Source organism: Octopus bimaculoides, chromosome 15 (genome assembly GCF_046866305.1).
Source record: "Octopus bimaculoides isolate indiv1 chromosome 15, ASM4686630v1, whole genome shotgun sequence".
Classification (NCBI taxonomy): domain Eukaryota; kingdom Metazoa; phylum Mollusca; class Cephalopoda; order Octopoda; family Octopodidae; genus Octopus; species Octopus bimaculoides.
This window is the reverse complement of record NC_142942.1, coordinates 51,645,715-51,659,883: the sequence shown is the minus strand read 5'-3', so window position 1 is coordinate 51,659,883 and position 14,169 is coordinate 51,645,715. Positions and strand designations below refer to the sequence as shown.

General features: G+C 34.2%; 1 protein-coding gene and 1 long non-coding RNA gene across 4 annotated transcripts in view; one reads left to right on the top strand and one right to left on the bottom strand.

The window, feature by feature from the left end:
• LOC106870788 (homer protein homolog 1) overlaps positions 1-14,169 on the bottom strand; it is a 129,793-nt gene that overhangs the window by 85,154 nt on the left and 30,470 nt on the right. The window contains exon 1 of one of the 2 annotated variants that reach the window (XM_014916988.3): positions 9,604-9,740. The exons of the other annotated variant lie outside the window; for it this stretch is intronic. Coding sequence (XP_014772474.1) covers positions 9,604-9,659 — 56 coding nt within the window. The 5' untranslated portion in view covers positions 9,660-9,740. Of the gene's footprint in view, positions 1-9,603; positions 9,741-14,169 lie in introns of those variants that run through there. 2 annotated transcript variants of the gene reach the window in all.
• LOC106870790 (uncharacterized) overlaps positions 1-14,169 on the top strand; it is a 43,081-nt gene that overhangs the window by 21,385 nt on the left and 7,527 nt on the right. For both annotated transcript variants that reach the window (XR_016244504.1, XR_001409573.3), the window contains exon 2: positions 1,363-1,917. This is a non-coding gene — a long non-coding RNA (uncharacterized LOC106870790). The remainder of the gene's footprint in view (positions 1-1,362; positions 1,918-14,169) is intronic.

The window sequence follows — 14,169 nt, the reverse complement described above, 5'->3', positions numbered from 1 at the left end:
TGAGAGGTGACATTTAAATTGTGTCAATCTAATAAAACCAAAAGAATATTGGTCCTTAGAGCTAAAGATGATGTGTCATTCCATAGCTTTTAAAATAAAAAAGAAAAGAAAAGAAAAAAAAAACACTGATGTACTTTAAATCATAGGTAGAGTAAATGCTTAGAGATTTGAAGAAAATGAAATATTCTTAGAAAAAACAATAATAATAATTTTCACTGCATGAAAGAAAAAAAGAAGTTGAAATGATTTGTGTCAAAAATTAAAGAATGAAGTAAAATACAAAAAATAAAATAAAATCAGACGAAGGTAGAGGCAAAACAAGACTTCAAAAAAATGTAAAAATACTAGCATAAAACAAAAGATTATCATAGCTCTATTGTAAAGTGTGCGTGACTTTTCATCAGCCAAGAAGACACATGAAAAAAAAGGAACAAAATTGAAAAAAGTTGCCAGCCGCTATAATTAATGCACACTCCAGTCTCCAAGACACAAGCAGTGTAATTCTTTATTTTTCTTCAATTTACTTTTTTCCTGGTAAGGTTCTAATTTGAATTGATAAAATATTATCGGCAAGATTGAGAGGAATAAAAGCAAGCTATTTTCTACACATTTTATTTTTCAGCAAAATACTGCTAATGTCTAAATTACAGACTGATAATCTGGCCTAATATTTATTTTGAAATAACCAAATATTAGTTAAATCGAAATCTTGAAATTGTATCCATATTGTTTGTGATCAAGAGATTTTTTAACATCTACCATATTCTAGTTTAAAATCAAGAGATTTTTATATTTTCATTTAACCCAAATGTCAGAATTTTTATGAATTTCTGTGGTTCATGTGTGTGTGTGTGTGTATACAGATTTGTGAATTTTATTCTAATTAGTAATTAATGATATTTGCCTCACAAACACTATTCCTATCATCCACCTCTTGACCATCATACAGGCCATGTACTGAAAGATGGCATCATGTTAGAACTAGCTACATGTTTTTCCCTATTACATTCAGACTTCCTTTATTGCTAAACACCATTTTCTTTTTCTATTCCGCTCTCTCATCAGTCCCTCTCATATCACTCATTGTTGACATCCATCCCTTTCTCTTTCCCATGCTCTCTCTCTCTCTCTTTCATATATATACATTACTCCCACTTTCAGCACACACCCCTCAACTCATGTTGTTTTTATCCAACAGCCTTATCAACAATCACTGTATAGCTGTCTATCACTCTTTGTTCCACTCTTCCTTTACTCTCTGCTCTGTCACCCTCTCATTCCTATTACTCTGGTTCTTTTCCATTACTTTCTCCAACATCATTCTCTTACTGGTTCTCTTTTTTGTCACTCTTCTATCTGCAGATGAACAAGACAACCCTCTGGTACTGGTAGACAAATGAATGGAGACAACATAGGGTAGAGAGAACTGTTTAGTCTTACAGAGAACATAACAACCTCTGTAGTGTTGGTGCCATAGTAAAAAGCACTCTCTTCACACACTGTAAGGTGGTTATCTACAGAAAAAATGCCAAGAATGGAATATACAAGAGAGATGTGCTGCCCAATCTATCTCATTTATACATGATACCCTGATTCAGTCCACAACAACCTGTACATGCAAGCAGGGAAAGTAAACATTAAGTAAAGATGATGATTATGACATAACAGTTGGAAATAAGCCAATACAGGGCTAGTCATTGTGTCACAAGGCTTGTTAAAAATAGCAACTATATCTCCCTCAAACTATATCCTGCCAGCCATCTTAAGATACATTTGATAACCTAATACTGAACACAGTGTCTAAAAAACAAAAATTAAAAAGATGGGGGGATGATTATAGTTGCAATAACTTTTGATTACAGATGTGCCTGATCAGGGCTGACAGCTCAACAGTTGCTGCTGAGAACCCCATATCCGGTAAGTATTTATTTTCACATTTAGTTGGGGCAATTAGGGTTTAAGTTTTCTAATGAACTAATAAACACATCCGTATCTGATGTAAATTTATAAATACTCTTAAAAAAAGAAAAGGATTATTCAGATAATTATGGTATCCATTGTTCACTAATTAGAGACTAATTAGTGTATTAATTGCAATGTCTTTTAACAGTCTGTTGGGCAATAAATAAATGAAATCCACTAATGAAAGATAAGACCTCTGATGAAACAAGATCAGTTCAATAGTAACGTCAGCATCAATACAGCTCCACCTAATGGTGAAGACAGTTCCACTTGCTAAATATTATCAATTAGTTTATAATAAGAATTAAAATAAATACATACATGTGCATGTGTGTGATTATTATTATTATTATTATTTCACAACCATATGGCTTGTTGTCATGAACCATTTTGTGGTAAGTTGTCTTGTACTATATACCATAGCTTTCAGAAGAACTAAAATACCTTATAAGTGAAATTTCATCATCATCATTTAACATCTGTTTTCCATGCTGGCATGGGTTGGATGGTTTAACAGGAGCCGGCAAGGCTAGGAGCCGCAGCAAGCTCCATTGTCCGTTTTGGCTTGGTTTCCACAGCTGGGTACACTTCCTAAAGTCAACCACTTTACAGAGTGTAGTGGATGCTTTTTACATGACATCAGCACCAATACTTTTTACTTTTGTGTGGTACCAGTAAATGAAAACTGTGTAGAAGATGGTAATGTTTGCATGTGTCTGTCTTTACTTGGGCAATGGTGATCCTTTTTTATTATCATGTATAAACAATATACCTTACAGCTCAGTGGTTCATCATGCAAAAACCAGTGAAATAAAAAAATTTCACTCAAATACAAGCAAAGGTAAATGACAAGAAAGGCATCTGACCATAGATTACTGCCTCAAAAAGTCTCATCCAATCTTTATCAGCATAGAACGAGCAAACATAAAACAGTGATTATAGCCTCAGGGTGACTGATATTCAACAGATGTAAACTGTATGGAAGCCCATTGGTGCACAGTTTCAATATGAACCAGTTTAACACCATCCTTGGTATATTTAGTTGGTGCCTTTAGCAGTCTGTTGCAAAGATTTGAGCCAGGTCTCTAGTCTATGGCTAAACTCTCTTCCTTCCACCCAATCTTGGAGATCCTGTGAAATGCCATAGACACTATCGTTCCTTCAAGGGCTTTGTAATATAAAAAAAAAAAAATACAAAACTGCTACCAGGAGGGGTTTAATATCAGAATATAGAGAAATGGAACCTGTACTCTACTGCTTTAACTACTGCGAGGCTGCTTTCTTTTCAGAGACCGTTTGCTGCTTGGCATGTACTTTGTTCTTTCTTCACAGACTAACGATGCTCTCAATCACACCAAATTTCCTACACACTGTACAATTATTATTCTTTTCAGCAAGTTCTTTGACTAAATTTAAGCTTTTCACTGTAAGCAATATGTATTTATTTATTATTTTTTTTTGCATCCAGACTTCTGTTACAAGGATGCATACTAAAGAATTTTTTTCAACACTACTTGCATATATTAATAACATATTTTTCACATTTTAAATTGTAATCATTTAATTTGCATAATCACTTCTAAACAAAACAGTGTCTAAGAACACATCACCAACATGCTAAAAAAATAATTTAACAATTGCCATTAAATGTATTCACAATGCATACATTGTTTCATAACCACAGACAAAGAAGTATGAATATGTGTATATTAGTTATTTAGATGTTCCAGGGCTACTGCCTTCAGTATTTTCATCATCACAGATTTAGATTTAGAGCGGTTTTTTAGATTTTACTTTTAGTATAATGGTTTCCCTTAAATTTGACTGATATTTTTTATATTAAATTTCTCACGTTATATCTGAGTAAATACAGTAATTACTTTTAATTAACAATATTGCTGAAAGAAAGTACTGCAGGGCAGTATTCTGCATACAAATACACATATAATAAGCCATGCCATGTGCAATATGTGAGATGAAATACTCCCTCTGGGGTGTTTAAAGTCTGAACCAACAGACAAAAAAAGATAAATTCAATACAATCAAAATTTTGGGGAAATGAATATAATTATTTTTAATTAGCATTTTGATGGTGACTACATTAAATATGCTAACACTAATTTGACAATTGTTTTTCATGCAAACAGCATTGCTGATTAATTAAACTTAATGATTTTTTTTTTTTTTTTAGTATTTAAATATGCTAATTTTTATGTCTACTTACGTGCTTTTAAGTATGGCTGCATGTTTAAGAAGTTTGCTTTCCAACTAAATGGTTTGGGGTTCATTTGCATGGTGTGGCATCTTGGGGCAAGTGTCTTCTATAATAACCTCTGGTTGACTTATAGCTTGTGACTAATAGATGGAAACTGTGCAAAACACTTCATCTCATGTTGCTCTGTGATCACTTTGACACCTGATGCATGGTACACCTGTGCATCTGTTCAGGTAATGTCAATTTGATGGAGAGAGTGAGCTAATGAGCAGCACATATACTTGATCACTTTAAACAAATTATTTGTACAGGTGATTCAGGTAAATGCTCATATGTTGGCTTCAATGGGCGAGTCCATTGTCATTATTATCATTATTGAGTGAGAGAGCAGTGCATACCATCAAAGTGACACTGGGGTAAAATACACGAAGCCCAGTATATCCATCATGACTACCTGTTTGATAAGGGTACACCAGGCACATGCATCACAACCATATGTGCGCGACATGGTAATCTCATATCAAGATAAACAGCGCATGACCTTGCAGGTAGGGCCCAATTAGAATTTTCTTCAGGTCGAGTAGCCCATCCCGCTCAAAAGGTCCCTGAATAAAGTTTGTTTAAGGATGTTGATCAAAACACCCATGTTTCCAAAGCTGAATTATTCAATCCCCAAAGAATCCCTCTCAACACATGGCTATGATGCTCCCCCACTACTTCTGCTTGTCATCAGCGATGCACATATCATCAGCTGCCAAGGGACATGCTCAACTGGTTGAAGCCAAGCAACTGACAAGCATATCTGTGGCATTGAGCAGAATATCTGCTGTGGCCCATCTTTATACCAAGACAAAACAATGTACATGATAACACTTCCATTCAGTTAAGATCAAAAGCCATGAGAGCCACTACCTAGTACTGCGTCAGGGCATATCATTACTATTATTATTATTATCTATGAAGTTCTTACAATTTTTAGTAATTGATAATCACGTATAGATCTGTTAACTCAATAAATTAAGATTAGAGAGAGAGCATTGTGGACAGAAAAAATAGTGTTACTGATAAAATTAAAGATTGTTTTGAAGGAAAGAAAAATACTGGCAAAAGAGAGAGAAATTGACTGCAGAGTAGAAATGGTAGAGGAGTTTATAAAGACAGGAAAATACAATTAAATAAATCTTTTTTTTTTTAAATATCCAATCAACAATAATAGAAGGAATGTCATGAGTCATTAATTTAGAAAGAGAAGTGTGAAAATGTCAACATTTTGAAGAGGAAACAAACAAAACAAAACAAAATAATTTATTCAAATATACATTTTCTGATGTCATTGTAACGGAACTAAAAGAAATATTTCAGCAAATTACTAATTAAATTTTTTTTTTCAAATATCTTTTATCTTTTACTTGTTTCAGCCATTAGACTGTGGCCATGCTGGGATAACACCTTGAAGAATTTTCAATTGAATGAATCAACACCAGTATTTATTTTCTTTAAGCCTGGTATTTATTGTATTAGTCTCTTTTGCTGAACTGCTAAGTTACAGGGACATAACACACCAACAGCAGTTATCATGTCATGGTGGCGGACGAACAAACACATAGATATATATATAAATATATATATATATATATATATATATATATATATATACACATACATACACACACATGATGGGCTCCTTTCAGTTTCTGTCTACCAAATCCACTCACAAAGTTTTGGTTGGCCCAAGGCTACAGCAGAAGGCACCTGCCCGAGAAGACATGCAGTGGGACTGAACCCTGAACCATGTGATTGAAAAGTATCCCCAGTGTGGTTGTAGTCCAATGGTTGAAACCAGTGAAAGAAATTATAGAGGGTTTACATTCAAGGTCCAATAGGGTTGACTTAATCTGTTGCTATTATTTATTTGCCATATAAAGCAGCAAGCTGGCAGAATCGTTAACACACTGGACAAAATGCTTCGTGCCATTTTGTCCATCTTCACATTCTGAGTTCAAATACCACCAAGGTCAACTTAGCCTTTCATCTTTCCGAGATTGATAAAACATATACCAGTTGAGCACTGGAGTCAATGTAACTGACTTATCCCCTCACCCGAAAATTGCTGGCATTGTGCTAAAATTTGAAACCATTATTTTCTACAAATAGTCCTAAAAAGTTTCCCTCTTTGGAGGAATTGTTCATCATTAGAATTTATATTATCACCATTTTTCTACATTTTACATGTTTCTTTATGTAACCCCACAATATATTGTCCAGTACTGTTCCCAATATTTTTCATGAACTTTCAGTGGGGAATAAAGAAAGAAAGCACTGTTTATAAAACAACTTCCAAAAGTCAGTGATTAATTAATTATACTTAAAACACACACACACACAGAGTATTTGTAGCTTTGAGTCAATGTTAGAAATGATATTAATTATTATGATAGTCATAAATTACAGGTCACTGACACAATATGAAACCCATATAAATTATGAATGCATAACTCACACATTCAAATATCATTGTATTCTTTTCCAGTTAAGGATTGAGCCTATAAAGATTAGAGAGAGAAAGAATGTGTAAGTGAATGTAAACATGTGTGTATGTATATATGACAGATGGATAGAGAGAGTTATTGCGTGAGTGTATAAGTTAGAATATGAGTGTGTATAAGTGTATAAGAGAGAGAGAATAATTGTATAAGAGAGAATGTGTGTATGCATGTGTATTAATAGACCTGCTTATTCATACATGAAAGAGTGAATAACACGACGGAGAAGAGGGAGGGTGGGGTGGAAAGTAAGTGAATGATGAGGTGGTGGGGGGAGAGAAAAGGAAGGTGTTTGTATATATATATATGTGTGTGCGCGTATCTATATGAACTATTTATTGGTAACCTATACATGCTCATTCATGTGTGTGCATCTGAGAGAGGTGGAGTAAGAAAAAGTGAAAGGGAATATGTGTGTGCATGTAAGTGGGTCCCCCTGAGTAATATACCCACACACACATACACAAATTGTTATCACTCCGTTAATAAAAGAAAATAATGAATATACTATAAGAATTTTCATTGGAGATTTTATGCTTCTTGCTACACAAACACACACACACACACACACACATTCTTACATGCCATACAAACTGTCAGACACTGAAAGCCTAAGCATGCGAATAAAAAACTTTTAAAAGTACTTTACTTTTTAATAATTTTTGTACCTGCTCTCTAAGGTAGGTTACCTGTAATGAAGCTAACAAAGCTCAGCTTCCATTACCAGGTGGTAATTGTTCTCGTTCATTCCCAGGTCAGCTATAATCAAAAGCAATCCACCCATGACCATCCTGTCTTTTCTCCTGATATTATGTATCTAGGAATAAATTTACCAATGAAATCTTTTGGTTTAAGAGTGTAGATGTGATCTGAAGTAGATTTGGCTACTATTTCTAAAATTCCGACCAACCACAGTGAGTGTTCTAGACTAAATGCCTTGTTGTATTTTGTTTTATCCTTTTATGTTCTGAGTTCAAATCTGGAGGGGGGGGATCAACTTTGTCTTTCATTTTTCCAAAATAGATAAAAACAAGATACAAGCTATCCCAAAGATACATATACAATGGGCTTCCACACAGTTTCCATCAACCAAATTTTCCCAGAGCTATAAAGATGAGGTTAATAGTCCGAAAAATTATAATCTTATTAACAACTTATTTCAGACATTTAGATATTTAACGAGAAATATCAATTATGTATCAGAAAGCAAACTGGTCTGGTTTTTCACCCCTCACCAATTATACACTGTTAGTATTGATTTCTTATGAGCAAATAAATAAATGAACAGATAAATGAATAAAATATCCAGAAATCTGGAAGAAAAGAGGGGCAGTTGATTTAGTCAACTCCCCTGTGCATAACTCCCAGACAACAGAATTTAATAGTTCAAAAAGATTTTCTTCTCACTGAGATATTTATCAATTTAATGAAAAAATATTGGAAACAGCATTTAAATAGAAAACTGATTGTAAAAAAAAACAAAAACAAAGAATAATAATGATAATAATAATCTTCCCAAAATCGAAAAAAGATCAAACTGCCACATCTAGACTGTAACTCTATACAGAATCTATAGCTTACAGACAGTTCATATCAATCTTATCGTAAATGTGGATGGAAGAGGGATGTCAGGGTTTCAAGAATATAAAAAGATAGAAGAAAAGTGCTATCAGGAAGAATATCAGAAAGGATATTTTGGTAGTAAAGATCAACAGCTGGTCAATACATCTGTAACTAAAGCGACACAAATAGGGCTGCACCTTCTACGAAAAGAACAGGATTGCAGGGCCACAAAGAAAATGCAAACTGCGCAAATTCAAAGCCAACTCCATGCCTTCAGTCCCAGCAGACCGCCTGTGCCCAACCTGCAGCAGAGCCTTCCAAGTATGCATCAGAATGATTGGCCACAGTTGAACATCCCATGTCCCATCTTCTTCTTCTCATGTGATGTGCCTGGCCATCGTCAAGAATGACAGAAAATCAAACAGTTAAAATAAGCGATGAGAATAAAAGGATATTGAACTTCAGTAGGAATCAGTGTGAATCCCACAATTTACCACAAATTTGAGCTGACCCGAACTGAGCAGACAAGTGATCAAAGGCATTCCTTTCATGACCACCTAGTATTTTTGTATACCTAAAACTACAATGAATATTTTTTTTTAATGAGGTGTGGCTGTGTGGTAAGAAGTTTGGATCCACAAGATGTGAACTGAAAATGAAAACAATCTCCAGAATAGCAGTTAAATTAGTGTGAATATATTTTAATGCAGAGAGCATGAAATAACAATCTCAAATTAAAAATGCAATAATTGGGGGGGGGGGGGGAATTGGACATTGGATTATATTGCTTCAAATAATGGTGTACCCTTCCCAAAAAATTTGTAGCCTTCTTTCAATATTAGAAAATAATATTACAATTATTTCTACAAGTATGAGACAGGTTCTGGCCTTATCATGACCTCATCACCAAAGTACAAATTTCATCATACTTGTTGATTTAGTGATCAGAAACTCACTCAGTAAAAAGATGCAAAAATCTGTTGGTAAAGGAAATAGAATCAGTTGATTATTTCCATGAAAATGAAGGTGGTAGGAATGATAAAAGAGACACAAAAAACTGAAACTGCACGTAAATTAATGCAGATGAAACTGCACGTAAATTAATGCAGATGAAGACACGGTATAGCACAAGGTTATACTTTTACAAGGAGGGCATGGCCGGATTGTTTCCAGTATCAATTTGACTAGTACTTGTTTTATTGATCACCTAGCAGGCTGTCAAAATCAGAATGTAGTATGACCAAAATAATTATTACTTATTATATATATATATATATATCTGTATATTTATATGTATGTATATATAAGAGTGCCACTTACCGAAAAGAATTTGTAATGCCATAAATCCTGCTGTTCTTCATTGTAAATAAAGTCATGGAGTGACAAAAAACTCCATCCAACAGGGTGTGAAATTTTAGTGCACTGTGAGTGATATATCAACAGTAATCTCATATATAAATATAATGTTGTAGTAGTAGTAGTAGTAGTAGTAATCTCCCTTCAAAACAGGTCTCCTTTATCCCAATTAAACCTTCTATATGAATATAAAGCTGTAAGTTAAGCAGCTGCTTTTGTTTTTATATAACTTCATTTTTTATTTATTATTTCTTTTTTTTTTTTTCATCTAATTCTCTTCAGTGTGTATTATTTATTAAACATCTCCCTATTCTGTCTGAAACAGTAAATCAAGCACGCACACACACACACACACATACATATATATATATATATATATATACAGATACACAGACATGCATATACAGATAAATACAGAGATAAATACACATAAAGGAGTCAAACTGATCTGGTATTATCCTTTCGATAGCCACACAGAAATATGCCCTGGGGTCCTTTAATGACAAAGTAATCACCTAGACAAAAACAATAAAGGGTGCGTAGTAAATAGATTAGTGGCGTTGATTTCTTTACGAGTCATTTGTGGATAGAGTGACACATGTGTGCATGTGTGTGCTCATGTGTATGTATGTGTGTGTGTGTGGGGGGGGGGGGGGTACTCAGCGCATGTACACATGTCTGTGTGTGTTGAGTGAATACACATATATACTGAGATGTAAAATGAAATTCTCCAAAATTCACCCTTAATACATTTAACTACACATGTACAGATGTATATTAAATGCAAACTTGTATACACAGGTTATTTTGTTTTTAACTAGATACACACACTCACACACACACAAATATACATACATATACATACATATATATATATACACATATAGCTAGTATGATCCGCAGGATGTGTAATGTCAGTGTGCCCACACGACAGAGTGTAAGTGCCCCAAGAGAAATGTTGGACATAAGAAGCATCAGATGTGGCGTGCAAGAGAGACGACTGCGCTGGTATGGTCATGTACTGCGTATAGATGAGGAGAGCTTTGTGAAGAAGTGTCTCTCCCTAACAGTGGAAGGAACCTGTGGAAGAGGGAGTCCCAGGAAGAAATGGGATGAGGTGGTGAAGTATGACCTTCGGATGGTGGGCTTCACAGAGGCAGTGACAAAAGACCGAGACCTCTGGAGATATGCTATGATCGAGAAGATCCGGCAAGAAAAGTGAGATCACAGTTGTAGTCTACACCAGTGTCGCATAACCAACCCATTTAAAATGTACCTTTGAACCGTCAGGCGACATGCCGTGTTTGAGGAGACCAATTGAGTCAAGTAAATCAAAATCAAATCAAATCAAATCACAATCAAATTGAAATTGTAGTTGTGGCCGATGCCAGTGCCACCTGACTGACTCCTGCGCTGGTGGCACACAATAAGCACCAGTCATGCATAGGTCAACACCACCATCTATACTTTGTAGTAACACATTCTGTGAAAAGACAAACATTAATCTTTATTTCTGGATTAATTTGAGATTAAATAATCCAGAAAAAAAAAAAAATCAATTTTTAATTTTTTTTTCATTTTACTTCCTAATGATAATAAACAACTGAAACAAGAAGCAAACAAGGAACCTTCTGCACGGTCAGTCAACCAACAAGAAACTGCAGCTGAAAACCCCTCTGACCAATCTGAGTAAGAGACAGGATGGTCATAAGTGCAAGACATTCAATGATAGGTCTGTCTATAAGGAGCAAACTTAGGACAAAACAACAACAACAACAACAACCAGTTGTAATTCTTCATAACTTAAATACACATTTGCAAACTAAACAAAGATGGGAGCTGATGAAATTTACTGCAATAAACTAGATTTAAATAAAACTAATAAAGTAAAGAACAAGGTAATTGGTGAAGAGTATGACAAAGAAATATAGAAGATGAACAATATATCACAGGTGATCTAAGTATAAAATGACAACAAAAATACAGAAGGCACTATTATTATAAATCTGGGATGATATGATGTGTATAAGCTAACAAAATATATTGGATATATATCACCAATCAGAGCTGAACTGATGTGAGTATAAATTCATAAATAACAAAGTACAGTGAATATATTATAGATAACTGGGTTGATCTGATGTGAATATCAATTAAAATTAATGCAAGGAACAGGAGTTAAAAGAGCTGGGACTACAAAGCAGGATCACACTTAGAAACGTCTATTTAGCTGGTGGTGGAATATGTAAATACAAGACACCACAGCTGATGATGATAATGAGGTTGATTAGGAGGAGGATTAATGAGGAATAAGAGGATGAAGACATACAGGTTTAATATACATATTAAATATAGAGCTTCTAATTGGTTTGTATACCTCAAATGCTTTTCATAAAATAATTGTTTCACACCTAATACAAACATAATTATTAATAGAAAGGAAATGCAAACACATCTAGAAATCCTATATATATATATATATATATATATATATATATATATATACATACATACACACATACACGCACACGCACACACACACACACACACACACACAGAGTCAGCTTTAATTATTTCTTTACATTGTTGTGATAGAAAGAAAGGGTTAGTGTACTTTTAATTCTGGTCATACTGATCAGGTTTTTTTAATTATTTAATCTAAAGAGGAAGAACAGTGCCCGTAGCCTTCTAAAGCTATAGATTTGGGGGATAACCGACTTCAGGGTAGATTTGTAAATAATTTCATAGCTTTTTTTTTTTTAGATCATCCAAACTTTTATTTTTCAGACAGAGGATAGAAAAACTACATGTCCTTTAAAAAAAATTTTTTTTAAAGACAGCAGCATGTGATTTGAAGTTGGGCAAATGACTGTAAAAAAAAGACCCCTCTTTGGATGTTGATTGTTGTAGTGGTGGTCATGGTGTTTAACTGCAGGTCAGCCTCGATTCAGTATACCTGCAATCAAAGGTGCTCCAACCATAACCACTGTACCTCACTTTTTCTCAGGCAATATATCTAAGATTACATCATTATCAAATGTATTCAGCTTCTTTTTTTAAGATAGTAATGTATAATTTGAGGGGAATTGGCTACTATTTCTAGCCAGTTGAGTGACTGTGTAGAAGCTTCCTCTTGAGCTTGTTAATGAGTAAATAATATTGATGAATCACCTTTTTTTCTTTTTGTCAGAATATTAAACACGTCATCCGCTGACCAAAATAAAATTTCTAAATAATAAAAAAAAATATAAAATAAAAAAGAACAAATAGTTATAAATAGTTTTATAAAGTTTTCAATCAATATTTCTAAATACATAATATTGCAATTAGGCCGCCATATACAGCCAGCAACTTGTGCAATAAGTAATTAAATTTTTTTTACTACTTTGTTATCAATGACAAAGTGCTGGAATAACATTTATTTGAAATAAGTAAAAATTATGCTCATACATACAGGCTTGTCCTTTACAGGTGCTGGTGCCACATAAAAAGCGCTCGTGCCACTGCTGCGCAAATGCACCTGTGCCAGGGGTATGTAAAAGGCATCCGGCACACTCTGTAAAGTGGTTGGCATTAGGAAGGGCATCCAGCTGTAGAAACCATGCTACAAGACATGGCATCTTAAATTAGTGGTTTCAAATTTTGGTGCAAAGTTAGTAAATTTTAGAGGAAGTGGGTAAGTCAATTACACTGACCCCAGCACTTGACAGGTACTTTATTTTATCAATCCCCGAAAAAAATGAAAGGCAAAGTCAACTTCAGTGAAATTCGAACACGGAGCACAAGAAACCAGAAGCAATACCATTAAGCATTTTATCTGATGCTTTAACAATTCTACTAGCTTGTCAAAGAGAACGGTGAAACTCAAAAGTCAAAGTGAACAAATTTCAGTGCATGCACACACACATGTACATACACACACTAACACACACACACATCAATATATGCTTGTTGATGACAATAATTTGACATCAATATCCATTGCTTCTACGAAATTCAGTCAAAAAAAAGTTGTTTGTATTTTCATCAGATGCACTACTACTATTAAAGGAGGTTTATAATCAATATGGTATTGCATAGAGAGTTTTTGATTTGTACAGACTTGCATGTCCGACATATTAAACAATCCAATGTTATTATTGACTGGTAAGGTAATAGAGAGCCATCTGAAAGAGAGAGAGGGCAGAGGGAGGGAGAGAAAGAGAGGAGAGAGAGAGAGCATAAAGCTACATATTTTAGGAAGGGACTGGGGTGTGTTTTGTCACACTCAGGCTTTTCTCTAAGTTATATAAAACATACCTGATGAAGAATGCCTAAATAAGGAATTGAAACTGAAGCAGAAATAACAGTGAAGGAGCTCACTTATTCCTATTTTCACATCATTTGTTATAAATGAAATCTAGAAATATTTTACATAAACCAGAACTGAATGGATTTTTTTTTCTTGTGGTTACACTAACTTTCAATGAAAGTAAAATATGAATTTGTCAAAATATGCCATTAGTTTCTATAAACAAATTGCAGATGTCA